Here is a 14,385-nt window from a genome sequence, read left to right on the forward strand (position 1 = left end):
ATCCCTAGAGACAGTGACAGGTAAACATCCAAGTACAGGAATCGGATCACAAGAGTACGTCACCAGTTTCAATGACGGAGGCAGAAGGGCGTCTTTCTTGAAGTGAGTTTCATACAAAATTATTACGGTAAGGTAGAAACAGACGATCCAGTATCCACAGTAAGCTCGACTGGCACTGAAGTAGTCGCGGTCGTAATGACAGCAGTGCACCGAATTTTATCCGTCAACGAATCATGCATATAAAGAATCTGCACTTCAGGCAAGTCAATTTCACACATTGAGCGAGCTTGTACCGAACGACACACCCGCGAATAATGTCCCGTCTTTTGACAGTGATTACACTGTGCTGATGCAGCAGGACAACTACGATCGTTCGCGAGGTGTTTCGTAGACCCACATCGATAACACTCACGTGCCGACGAACCAGGTGCAGAAGATGAAGACTTTGAAGAACGCGCTGTAGACGGCGGTTTTGGAGGCGGTCTACGGCGATAACGCACAGCTGCAGACGGAGACTTAGCATGTATCACTTGCACAGGTACTGAACGATTACTTGATAACGCTTTGGCTTGTTCACCAGCAGCTTCTGTTTGCGAAGCGATAGTAATGGCTTTTTCAAGAGTCAAGTCCGTTTCCAATAGCAACCTCTCACGAATCCGATGACTGTACACATTCTCCACTAGCTGATCACGCAACATGTCATCCAGCGTAACTGAAAAGTCGCAAGTAACCGCTAAATCCCGTAGAGCTGCTACGTACTGAATAATGGATTCTCCCGGTGCTTGAACTCGTTTCCTGAAAGCATGGCGCTCAGCCACGATGTTCCGTCGAGGAGTAAAGTGAAGTTTCAAGGCCGCAATCGCATCTTCCATAGAATCCCCTTGATTCGGCAAAGTATAAAACAATCGCTGACCTTCAGTCCCCAAACAATGTAGAAGCAATGCTCGCCTGCGTGCAACCGGCCATCAGTCTCCAGAAGCATCAACCACCAGTAAATAATTCTGGAACATCCGGAGCCATGTGTCGAAAGGGATAGCTGGATCTCCAGGACATGGCAAAAACGGCGTGGGAAACGAAGAAACAGAAGCCATCCTCATCACAAAAAAATAATCCTCGTCGCCAATTTGTTATGTCCTTAGTAAGTAACAATGAGGAGGCGTGTGGACAAACAAGAATACTTTATTTAAAACAAAGAAAGTAGCAGAATAGTATAGCGCATGTAGTCGCAGGTGTAACACTTCTCACTCTCCGTCTCATACTCATCGAAGCAACCTCTACTGCCACCTACAGGTCAACATGCACATAAGAACACAACACATTGCTTCAGGATTGTGCATTTTATTTCACAGAAACCCTACAAAGTTTGTTGTCTCCCAAAAACCGCGTCCTCAACGTGTTTATTTCCCTTTTTTATAGAAAATGTGTTCATAGACTGACATTTTTGGATGTTTAGACTCTATCAACAAGGGTTTAGTAAAATAAAAACAGATGGTTCAATATATTCATAACAAATGCATTCTCTGAGCATTTTTAAGTCACGTCCATAATGTTAATTTTCATTGCCAAGGGTAAATACAAACAGGTATATCCTTTTGTAATTAAAAAACTTCAATCAAGAGTACAGATACAACACATTAGAAAATAATTTCAAGTAATAGGCTACGAAGTATGATAGCTCTTGCTGTTAAAGCAAATACGTCATTTGCGTAACTGCCTGCGTCAAACGCGTAGCTACCATAGCAACCTAACTAAACAAGGCAGGATTTGCAGAGCGGTCGTTACAAATCAACGAAAAGGGTAATTAAATTCTCATTATTAATTTGTTTATTTGTAGTGCTTGATTTACACGTTGGCGCAAACGTAGAAAGAATTACATGTGAATGCATACATAATTTAAACATATTACTTTACTTGTATGTGATTTTACACATAAAGAGATGGCAAGACCCCAAACATCTCAACCGCCCCTGACGCACTTGACACAGGCACCGGTTGCTTTCGGTAACTGGGCGCTTCCAAAGCTGCAGGACGATGAGCTGGTGACCCGCCAGAGGGCGCTAACTGCACTCTGCGATCTCGTCCATGACCCAGAACGGGCTTATGAAGCCTTTATTAACGGTAAAGCTGATGCAAAATATAACATTCTTGTTGCTAGAAACTTCTACTATTCTGACCCATTACCACAAACCCTCTAATCACACACACACACACAAGCACACATGTTTATAAGAAATATTTGTTTATAAGAAAAGAACATCTGATTAAACAAAGTCAAACATCCTAACTATACAAAATATATAAATAAATAATAATAAACAAATAAGACATCTAGTACACACATTCAAATAGCCTGAAACGGGAAGACCCATAATAATACAAATAAAGAGAAGAATATCATAATAATTGGAGATTATGGTAACTCTCACATACCTGCCCTATCCACAGGCTGTATGGAAAGACTTAAATTCCTACTGAAAGATGACGATGGGTTATGCCGGGTAAAAACCACAGAAGCAATTTACATTCTTGCTGCACATAGTTTAGGAAGGTGAGAATGAACAGTTCAAAAAATTTGAGCTACAAAAGACAATTTTAGTAAAGAGCTTCCTTGTGTCAATGGTTTATACTTTGCAGAGATATTATTTTTAAAAACGACATGATGGGACCCCTCGCAGACCTGTTGGATGACCCTGTAGATGCCTGTCGCAGAAACGTGCACCAAGCCCTCAACAGAATGGCTGAATATCCCTCGGGTGGCAAGATGATTACCATTAGTGTCTTTGGATCAAATGTATTTTTAAGATCTTATAGGTTCTGGTCGGGTTCTTAACCGTACAGTTTAATAACGGAGAGAAATGTCTCTATTTTGTCTACAGGAGCAGTATTCATGGTGTCTATGGGGCTGGTGCCTAGATTGGTGCTGAAGGTCCCGATAGAAGCAGAGAACATCCGTGCTTTAATTCTCTCCACGTTAAGCAGCTGCATCATGTTAAATGCCCAGCCTGCTCTAGAAAGTGATGTAATTCCTGTTTTGAGAGGTCAGTTCTCTCACCCATCCTCGGACATCCGTCAGGCAGTTACATTGGCCTTGGTAGGAATCAGGTAGGCAACATAAACACAACAAACAGAACACACTAGGAAGAAACTCGATCGAGAAAAAAGTTCGAATAGCATTTCTTTCCTCTGCTCTCTTAGTGTTCCTGCAAATGGTAAAGTGAAGGTGTGTGAGGAGGATCTTCTGCCCTTGATGGTCAACCTGCTGTCGGATGCTGATCAAGGGGTCGTAGCTAATGCCGCAGGGACCATTATGAACACAGCTGTTATTACTAGGGGTATTGTATTTACCAATGCCGTTTCACACACTTTTATCCATACCATTAGCCAATAGTGTCTATTACAAAAAGTAGAAACACGGAAGATAAAACTCTAGTTACATGTATGATATAAGATTATGCATGACAAGTTTGTTTATAGGTAAGCATGAGGCATTGAAAGCAGGTGCCATCGACCCTTTGCTGCGGCTGGTGGGGAGTGAAAACACAGCAGTGTGCGTCAATGCCCTCCGTGCCCTTACAGTCCTGGCAGAGGTTCCTAGTGCCAGGGCACAGCTGCAGGAGCACCTGCTTCTGCTGAAGACAAGACTCCAACACCCCGACTCCATCATCCAGAGAGCTGCCTCCACGGCCATCGAAGTGATCTCATGGAAACCATGAAGAGAAAGATGAGATCTTTAGCATTGTGATGAATAAATTCATGTAGTTATATCTTATAATACTTATAGTTGAGAGAAATGGGAACAATTATTGTGGAGGATGTTTATTGATACAATAGATAAAAGCTAAATAAACAACGAATATATTTGAAGAGCATGAATGTTAATCTCTTTCTGGTGTGTGTGGAGTTGGAATGCGCAGCGTCAACCCCTCGGTTCACTGAATGGATTAAACCAGCGGTCATCGTCTGCTCTATCTGTCACACGACACGCGGCGGCACGACTCATAAATATTTGTCGCTGGTTGTTGGGAACCAGTTGGTCTTAAAGGATTTGGCTTGCCAGCTCTTCTATTAAACCAAATCCCAAAAGTGCGGAGTTTATTGTTGGCGAAATAAACCGGAGGACTACAAGGAAGCGTGCGGATTGGAGAAACTGAGTTTTTTGTTCATGAGATCATATTTTCTGGTGCTGTAGGTAAGTTAATAATCTACATAGTGTGTCTGTGGAAAAATCCTCTGAAATTGTAGACACAGGGATGCAGTGATGGGCGCGAGCGCACCCCGGTCTGTTTCATCTGTAAAGATATGATACTTGAATAAGGAAGTTAATGTAAACGCATCAACTGTATGCTGACACATAATGGGATGTAAAATAAAACAATCTCCTATCGGCAACATCGGCAAGAATAGCCCATGGCTGCGGATGATGCGATGCTTTTACATAACATGAAGCGACAGAAGGGTGACAGTGACAGGTGCCTGCTGCACGATGCTCGAGTAACATCTCCTCACTTTCTCTAGAAAAACACGTTCAGTGAAAGCGTTTGGTTTGTTTTTAGCGTTGTCCTGTGAATCTAAGTTCAATTTTCCTTGCAACGCAAAGGTCATGGGTTCAAAACCCCATTTAATATACAAAATGTATTAAGCAATTCACGTTGGATGACAGCTACATCACTGTGAGAGGATGAAGGTATGTGGCCATTGTAACTGAGAGGTGTGGATTGACTGACCACAGACCATCTGCTTGCTTAAAACGTGCCATCTGTTGTGTGATGACTCATCAGCCAGCATTTACTCACTAAAATTGTCTATGAAACCTTGGATATCAATCACAGATAATAAGATCTTATTTCATGGTGAAAGGGATTGTGGAGGTGTTGAGCAGGGCATTTAAAACATGGTGGGCGTGTTTGCATGTGTGTGTACGGATAATGAGGCATCAAGCATTAATGCAACTGATCTAAACTCTGAAAGGTCCACTTTGAGATGTATCTACTCTTTATTTTCATTCCTGGCACATTTGCAAATTCACTCACTTCTTTCCAATGCAGCCGGGACCACCATGGTGCATGGCAACAGGTTGTCATGACGATAACTTCACGTTCTTTCTGATTTCTTACACATTTATATGATATTATGGCTTTTGGATTATTCTTATGCAACAATCACACTGGAAGCCTGATGCGCCCCGAGTGTTTGGTGTAAACACTGTTCAGTGTTAGATTAGGTTTAAGATTTGTTTCAAGTGACATGAACCTGCTCGACGAGTTCATCCCCCGGATGGATTCGATTACAGCCTTAGTGAAGCGATGAATATATTTGAGTCTTTTGTGCGCTACCTTCAGCAAGCTTCTTAACCAGAGAGGTATGACATTGGGCTCCTCTATAGGAGGTTTTAATTAAAATGCGACAGATCCCATTGCAATCTGATAGTCCCTTGCAAGGATGGCTGGATAGGAATGGGAGGGGACCATCTATGCTGGAGAAGCGTGAAGGCTACATATTACATCAACGATTAGTCCAATGTGGTTTTGGTGGACGTCTGACAACATGCTTATTGAACATTGCTTGTGTATACCATTTTCATGTAACTGGTATATGATGTGAGTTATGGGTTCGAATCCCCTAGAATGCACAGTATACTGAGATTCCTTAATGCCCTGTGCATTGAATGCTCTGGAAGGTGTCTGAATCTATAGATGTAAGTTATGTAATGGGCTTGAGATTTCAAGCGTCTTTCCAGGGCTTGCGGAGTGAGAGATTGATCCTTAAAGGGGTTTCCTGCATGTGTGATGCAATGATTGTAAAGAGAGCCTATAGGGAGAGACGAGACCAGAAAATTGAGCCCTGGATAGGGAAAGAGAGTAAACCTTCAAAATAAAGAGAATTTATTACAGTGATCTAACATGTTTTTATCAGTATCAAAGGTGGCTTTGCATGTCCCAGTATGTTAAAAGCAATAATTTATTATTAACAGTTATGTTTCATATATATAAATTATTACATCGTTTTATTATTAATAATCATTAATCACTTGTTCAGATAAATGACATCATGTTTCCTATCAAATTACCAACAGATAAATCTAAACTTGACTTGCTCTGCTAGAAATATTATAATGGGTCATGGTTAGATCTTCCATCAGCACAATGGTTTCAAAATAAACATCAAAATAAACAAAAAATGTGTCACTGAACGCAAAATCAAGATCCCGCCAAAGCCATCCCAGTTCCCTGACTTGAACACTATAGAAAATGAGTGATGAACCGAAGATAAAAGAGCACCAACGTTTAAAGGATCATAAGAGATTCTGTATGAAGGAATGGATTCGGATGACTCTCAATGTATTATCAAACCACGTCAGACATAGAAGAAAAGACTCAGAGCTGTTTTTCATGCGAATGGAGGCTGCAGAAAGTTTAGAATACATGGAGGCCAACAATTGTGACCAGGGAGTTTTAGAGAACATAATTTTTTTTCATAATGTGATATTCCCCCCCACTTCAAATTGTTTTACTTTAATGAAATGATATTGGAATTTGTAGATTTTTTAAATAAGAGATCAAAAGGAGAGGGCAAAAAACTTAAGGGAACACCTGATCATCACAGCTCAACACCAAGTCAGTTAACCCTCAGGACTATCAATCAACCTGGGTAGGGAAGCATAAGTGATTGTGAACCATTTTCACTTGTTTTGGTGCAAATAATAGTGATTCAGAAAACATTAAACCGGCTTGAATCGTCACATATTATATTCATAGATTTTCAACCGGCTCACAGGGAATCATTACATCGAAACAAATAACACCGTGATTATAATCGTTTTATAAATAGTAGAAAAACTGGCACAGTAAATAATAATGCAATGTTATGTGAGGTGATGCAGATTTGAGTTGTTAAGAGGTTTTTCATTGGTTTGTGTAAATATAAGCACAGTCACCTATTAAACATGCAAATGGAACTGAAGGAGTCAATAAAAAATTGACAAAGTAAGAAATATCAAGTATCAATGCATGTATCACAATCATTAATATCAAAGTTTGTTTTAAAATATTTGATTAATTCCTGAAGACAAGACACAAGATGCTCAAGTTGAACATGATTTAATCATTTGTAAAAGTAATATTGTTGTAATATCATATTAATTGGACATTTTTATAAATAATTTCTGTAATATTAAACAGCACCAGTCAAGATGACTCGCAGAACCCAGATGACCCCTTTAAAGTACATAAGACCCACATCACTATCAGAAAGAGCCAAACAACATTCAGAGATCCGCCAGAGTCTGTTTGACATTATTTGATCAATCATCGTATAATAAAAAGCATCGGTAAAAAAATCCTCCTGTTATGTTTTGAAAGTTGCTGCTTTCTGTACTTGAAGCCTTAAAATGTACACTTATTTGTATTTGTCTTATTAGACAATTTCCGTGTAGTAAGTTGTAACTTTGGGTTGCATGTTTGTAAAATGTGTTGTGTGGTTTGCAGGTGGAAGCCAAAGAGATTTACACGGCCTGAACTGATGAACATTTTAACAAAGGCTGCTGAGGATTCATACGACACATTTATTATGCCGTTTCTCTGCCGAGGATTCAGGTTCGTTCACCCGTCAGGAAACCTCACTCATCCTTATGTTCTTTTTCAATCATCCTGTTATTTACACCGCACCAAAATGTTACATTCTCAATTTCTCAACAGTTTAAAAGTGCAGAAAGAACACGACTTGGATATACCTGCTCTAAAAAGGCAGAAGACAGATGCGCCCCAGGGAAGACCAGAAGACCACATGAACTGGGATCTTATACAGGTGTGTAATAATGTTCCTGTGGCAGATGCAATTACAGAGCATATAGGCTACTGCAGATATGTATGGGTCATCGTCCGGGTTCTAAATTAACACCCGCCAACCCGCCAAATGCGGGTAAAAATTCATTTTGGCGGGTGTTAATAAAAACTTACTAGCCAGTTTGGCCGGTGATGCATGAGGCATTACATGCATGATACATAAGGCTCTGTTCTCGGTCATTTATCCTATGCATTTATCCACCTGACAGTACTTCCTACATTTCCCAAGAACACTGTTTCGTAATGCTACGTGGTGACGTTTCATACGCCCATTGGCTGCGCGCAGTTTGTAGTGAAACCAGCGCGAGAAACCATGGAAACGAACGGAGCCAGCAGGGAGCAGACTGAAATAAGACGGAGTTTAGCTAGATAGCTAGCTAGCAAAGTAAAGTATAAAGTTAAGATTAGCTAAACTAAATGAGGCGGTGGTTGGGACAGACTTCTGGGGGCGAGAAGAGGAACGAGGCAGGGGATGAGGATATCAACAGAGAAACGAAGAAAAGAAAATTTAATGCCAAATGGCTGACGGGTCGTGAATGGCTTGTGTTTGATCACGAAAATGTCATCATGTTTTGTCAGGATTGCCGCATGTACGCGAAAGAAAAAAACAAAACGAACAACTTCGTGGTAGGAACTACTAATTTTAAAGTCGAGGCAGTAAAGGACCATGAGAGTGCCCGAAGTCATCAGGAGAGCCTAAGGATTAAAACTGATAGAAAGATAGATAGATATAAAGATAGATACTGTAGATAGATATAGACAGAAAGATAGATAGAAAGATATAAAGATAGATACTGTAGATGTCAGGGAACGCGGAAAGAGAACCCAAGTGCAGGCAGCGAAACAGGGTTTAAACAGGATTTTAATAAATAATAAACCGGAACAAAACAAAAACCCACGAGGGGGTAAACAGGGAACACAATAAACTGAAGACTAACACTTGACAAGAACTACAACTACAAAAACACCTAGACTAACAAAACAAAACACTCACACTGACTTGACTTGACTAGACTATCAATAACAATGACAAAGACTCCAAGACATGGCATGGCAAAAAGCATGAAACATGTACAACGAACGAGCACAAGACAATAGACAAGAGGGCATTAAATAGGGGAACAAACACAGGATAATTACTAAGGGGCAGGTGAAGGTAATGAAACACTAATGGGAAGGCTAACGAGACAAAAGGCGGGAAACACTGACGAGACACGAGAAAGCACATGGCATGTCAGAATCAAAACAAAGCCATGTCTTTCTCACACAAAACCTAAGGCTATGCCATGACTCCGCTGCAAGACCAAGAATAAACATGACATGATAGCGGAATCATGACATAAGCCCCCCCTTAAATGAACACCTCCAGGTGTTCATCAAGGGGTAGACTGACAAGACAGGGCAGACTGGGACAACGACAAGACAAAGCAAAACATTGTAAACAAGATTAACGGCAGACAAGCATAAATTACAAAGGGGTTGGGGTGACATAATAAAAATAACAAACAAGGGAGGGGGGGAGGGGGAACAACTGAGTTCATGGGGGGAACAAAAGAGTCCATGGGAGGAAGTCCAAAGGGTGTGGGACATGGGGGAACAGTTCTTGTCCCTGGCGCTCGGAAGCGCGGAGTCCCAGGGGACATCCTGGGGGGCGGCGCTCGAGAGCGCAAAGTCGCCGGCAGGGCAGGACTTGACGCCGGCCGGAAGGCCGGCAGGGCAGGACTTGACGCCGGCCGGAAGGCCGGCAGGGCAGGACTTGACGCCGGCCGGAAGGCCGGCAGGGCAGGACTTGACGCCGGCAGGAAGGCCGGCAGGGCAGGACTTGACGCCGGCAGGAAGGCCGGCAGGGCAGGACTTGACGCCGGCAGGAAGGCCGGCAGGGCAGGACTTGACGCCGGCAGGAAGGCCGGCAGGGCAGGACTTGACGCCGGCAGGAAGGCCGGCAGGGCAGGACTTGACGCCGGCAGGAAGGCCGGCAGGGCAGGACTTGACGCCGGCAGGAAGGCCGGCAGGGCAGGACTTGACGCCGGCAGGAAGGCCGGCAGGGCAGGACTTGACGCCGGCAGGAAGGCCGGCAGGGCAGGACTTGACGCCGGCAGGAAGGCCGGCAGGGCAGGACTTGACGCCGGCAGGAAGGCCGGCCGGGCAGGACTTGACGCCGGCAGGAAGGCCGGCCGGGCAGGACTTGACGCCGGCAGGAAGGCCGGCCGGGCAGGACTTGACGCCGGCAGGAAGGCCGGCCGGGCAGGACTTGACGCCGGCTGGAAGGCCGGCAGGGCAGGACTTGACGCCGGCTGGAAGGCCGGCAGGGCAGGACTTGACGCCGGCTGGAAGGCCGGCAGGGCAGGACTTGACGCCGGCTGGAAGGCCGGCAGGGCAGGACTTGACGCCGGCTGGAAGGCCGGCAGGGCAGGACTTGACGCCGGCTGGAAGGCCGGCAGGGCAGGACTTGACGCCGGCTGGAAGGCCGGCAGGGCAGGACTTGACGCCGGCTGGAAGGCCGGCAGGGCAGGACTTGACGCCGGCTGGAAGGCCGGCAGGGCAGGACTTGACCTTGGGGTGGGTGGACTTGGGACCACCGGACTTGACGGGACCACCGGACTTGACGGGACCACCGGACTTGACGGGACCACCGGACTTGACGGGACCACCGGACTTGACGGGACCACCGGACTTGACGGGACCACCGGACTTGACGGGACCACCGGACTTGACGGGACCACCGGACTTGACGGGACCACCGGACTTGACGGGACCACCGGACTTGACGGGACCACCGGGACCACCGGACTTGACGGGACCACCGGGACCACCGGACTTGACGGGACCACCGGGACCACCGGACTTGACGGGACCACCGGACTCCGAGCCGGCTGCAGGAACGATGTGAATGGGACGGGCGGCTCGGGATTGGAGGCCTCGGACGAGGACCCCCAAGATTCCCGTCTCCCCCGCTTGCCAGTGAGACTGGGCGGTTGTGGAGAGGCTGCAGAGGCTGGAGAGTGGTTCGTGGCAATGCCCACAACACCGATCTGCAGAGGACCACTCTCTGGTATCGCTACCAACGGAGATGAGTAAACTGGGTTTGATGAGGTCGTGGACTCCGAACGCGCTGCGGCAGTTAACCACACGGCGTCGAAGTCCAACGGCCTCATCGCCCTCATCTCAGAGCGAGAGAGTGGCTCTCGGAGACCGGCGTTGAAAAGCACCGCCAGCTCCCTCTCCCCGAACACACCTTGTTCCGCGATGTCCAGGAACCTCTCCACATACTCATCCACAGTCTCACTTCCCTGGCGAAGACTGCAGAGGCGACGGGCCAAGCTGGACCGGTCAGTGTCCATGCTGCTGCTGGGTTCTGTGATGGCTCGTTCGTTCTGTCAGGGAACGCGGAAAGAGAACCCAAGTGCAGGCAGCGAAACAGGGTTTAAACAGGATTTTAATAAATAATAAACAGGAACAAAACAAAAACCCACGAGGGGGTAAACAGGGAACACAATAAACTGAAGACTAACACTTGACAAGAACTACAACTACAAAAACACCTAGACAACAAAACACTCACACTGACTAGACTTGACTTGACTAGACTAGACTAGACTAGACTAGACTAGACTAGACTAGACTAGACTAGACTAGACTAGACTAGACTAGACTAGACTAGACTAGACTAGACTAGACTAGACTAGACTAGACTATCAATAACAATGACAAAGACTCCAAGACATGGCATGGCAAAAAGCATGAAACATGTACAACGAACGAGCACAAGACAATAGACAAGAGGGCATTAAATAGGGGAACAAACACAGGATAATTACTAAGGGGCAGGTGAAGGTAATGAAACACTAATGGGAAGGCTAACGAGACAAAAGGCGGGAAACACTGACGAGACACGAGAAAGCACATGGCATGTCAGAATCAAAACAAAGCCATGTCTTTCTCACACAAAACCTAAGGCTATGCCATGACTCCGCTGCAAGACCAAGAATAAACATGACATGATAGCGGAATCATGACAGTAGATAGATATAAAGACAGATAGAAAGACAGAAAGATAGATAGAAAGATATAAAGATAGATACTGTAGATAGATATAAAGACAGATAGAAAGATAGATAGAAAGATATAAAGATAGATACTGTAGATAAATATAGACAGATATAAAGACAGAAAGATAGATATAAAGATATAAAGATAGATACTGTAGATAGATATAAAGACAGATATAAAGATAGATACTGTAGATAGATATTAAGACAGATAGAAAGATAGATACTGTAGATAGATATAAAGATAGATACTGTAGATAAATCCCAAACTTGAAATGTATGCACTTTCTGTGTATATTTTGTTGTATGTATTGTACTTTATATGTATTTTTCATGCCAAAATTGTTAATAAAATTATCAAATGCATTCAGTGTTACTCATATTTTCACCCGAAAAAAATTGGCTAGTGGAAGTTCTGATTGGCTGGTAACTTTAGAAAGTTACCAGCCACATTGGCTGGTGATCAAAAAAGTTAATTTAGAACCCTGGTCATCGTGCAAAAAATGGTGACAAACCTGTCCCCACAGCAGAGGTGGACAGTAACAAAGTAAATTTACCCGAATACTGTAGCCTACTTATAAGTATACTTGAGGCGAGCTGACTTTTTTACGCAAATCTTTCAACCCTGGGATGTTCCCCACAAAACCAATGTAAATGTTGGCGCTACTACACAGCTGAAAGCGCTCTAAAAAGGCACACGTTAAACTGGGGTGTATTCATCTGTGGGTTCAACTATGTGTGATGCATTGTTTAGAACGAGCGCTACGATGGGTCAAAGATCATAGAAGACATTGTCTTGAAAATGATCAGCATAGCAGCTAAACTGTAAATAAACATCACATACACCTTGAGCTGATGTTACATGACAGAAAAAATGGAAAATGTAAAGTTTTTCTTTGATATTTCATGAGACCGTATAGCCAGAGTTAAGGAAGTGTGCACATGTTAACTTCTGAATGTGATCTGCTGCTATATCATTTAATGTCGTTTGGAAACTGAATGATTGATGTTTTTACTGTAGTAACTAGTTGAAGTGTAATGGATTTAATGGTTATAATGGGAATTCTATTGTATGGATCCTTGTCGTCTACTTGTATGTGATGGATTCTATCGGTGGGATGGGTTCATCTTAGATGTATTTGGTGATGATTGGCTGTACCTTTGCCATTCTGACTGTTCTTCAATCCATCGTAACTGTAGTTGCTCTTTTTCTTCCAACTGTTTCAGATTTTTGTTGCCATTTGAAAGCATTTGAGATCATTTTAGCTGAACATCCTATAATTTGCTGCACTTCTTTATACGTTTCCCTCGCTCCAATCAACTTTTTATTCAGACTTTGTCGTTCCTCAGAACTTTGTTAAGAAAAGCCCATTTCAGCCCACTTCACTATTCACAAGGAGATATATTTTAGAGCGAGGTGTGACACAATTTCTTCAATTCTTCCTTGCTAAAGGACATATGACAGCTGTTTTTTTACATTATGAATTAATTCTCCAATTAAACTTCGCACTGCTATTATTGTGAACACACTCATTTTTATTCATGAGTCAATTACACAGAACCAGAAATGTGCATGTCATGACAGACAAGTCTTTTCATCGCTATTACAGAAAAACCAATACAGCTTGGTCGGTCACGACATAATGTGCGTTCTCTCCGGTCTCGTCTTTGGCCCCACCCCTCTCGTTCTCTCCTTAGCTTCTCTTTAGTGTTTCAGTCCCCACACCTGCCTTGTGTTAATTATCCTTGTTAGTCTCCCTATATATTGCCCTTGTGTTTGCTGTGCTGAATTGTTTTGTATTGCTTTCCTGTTCAATTGTTTCCAATGGAATTGCCGCGGTTTTTACTTATAACTATTTGCTTCACAGCATGTCACTTGCTTCACAAGGGCCAGTAGGAGAAAGTGAGAGAGGCTTCTCGATGATAAAACAAGTGTGTTGTAGCGCTACCACACCTTGCCTTGTGTCAGCTGTCCCTACTGGTTACTCTCTCGTTTCAGACGTTAGCCATTAACCGTGGGGAGAATCTGAAGATTCTGAATGTGAATGTCAACATCCCTGACCGTGTGAAGGAAAGATTCTGTAGGTGGTGCATCAGTGTCAGGTCAGCGCGCCAGGGCCCAAACACACCGACAACACACACACACCCCTTCACCTTCCTCTCATCCTCATTCTCTGGCTCAATACTGTTGCCAGTGTTTAATACTTTAAATATCTAATTTAATAGGCCAAGTTTCCATATTTGATAGGATGTGATATTTTTAAATGCATGTATGTGCTGTAATAAAAATTATTGTGCCATAATTTATAACTTCCCAGAATCAAAACAATATTTTTGTAGAAGTATTTATTTTAGTGCTTTTTAAAAGCTGTGGATTTGGATGTTACAGTGAATATAATAATTCTGTGTAGTAAGTTGTAACTTTTTCCGGCGTGGCTGTTTGTTAAATGTGTTGTGTGGTTTGCAGGTGGAAGCCAAAGAGATTTACACGGCCT

General features: G+C 43.6%; 1 protein-coding gene across 1 annotated transcript; it reads left to right on the forward strand.

Moving 5' to 3' along the window:
• Window positions 1-1,937: 1,937 nt before the first annotated feature.
• Window positions 1,938-3,713, forward strand: LOC306900868 (radial spoke head 14 homolog; the record flags this gene model as incomplete). The annotated part of the gene is made up of 6 exons (XM_079468189.1): window positions 1,938-2,118; window positions 2,446-2,548; window positions 2,635-2,753; window positions 2,877-3,102; window positions 3,196-3,332; window positions 3,475-3,713. 6 exons carry the CDS (start codon window positions 1,938-1,940, stop codon window positions 3,711-3,713), a joined length of 1,005 nt encoding a protein of 334 aa, XP_079324315.1.
• Window positions 3,714-14,385: the final 10,672 nt, after the last annotated feature.

This window comes from Barbatula barbatula, assembly GCF_947034865.1.
Source record: "Barbatula barbatula genome assembly, chromosome: 11".
In the NCBI taxonomy this organism is placed as follows: domain Eukaryota; kingdom Metazoa; phylum Chordata; class Actinopteri; order Cypriniformes; family Nemacheilidae; genus Barbatula; species Barbatula barbatula.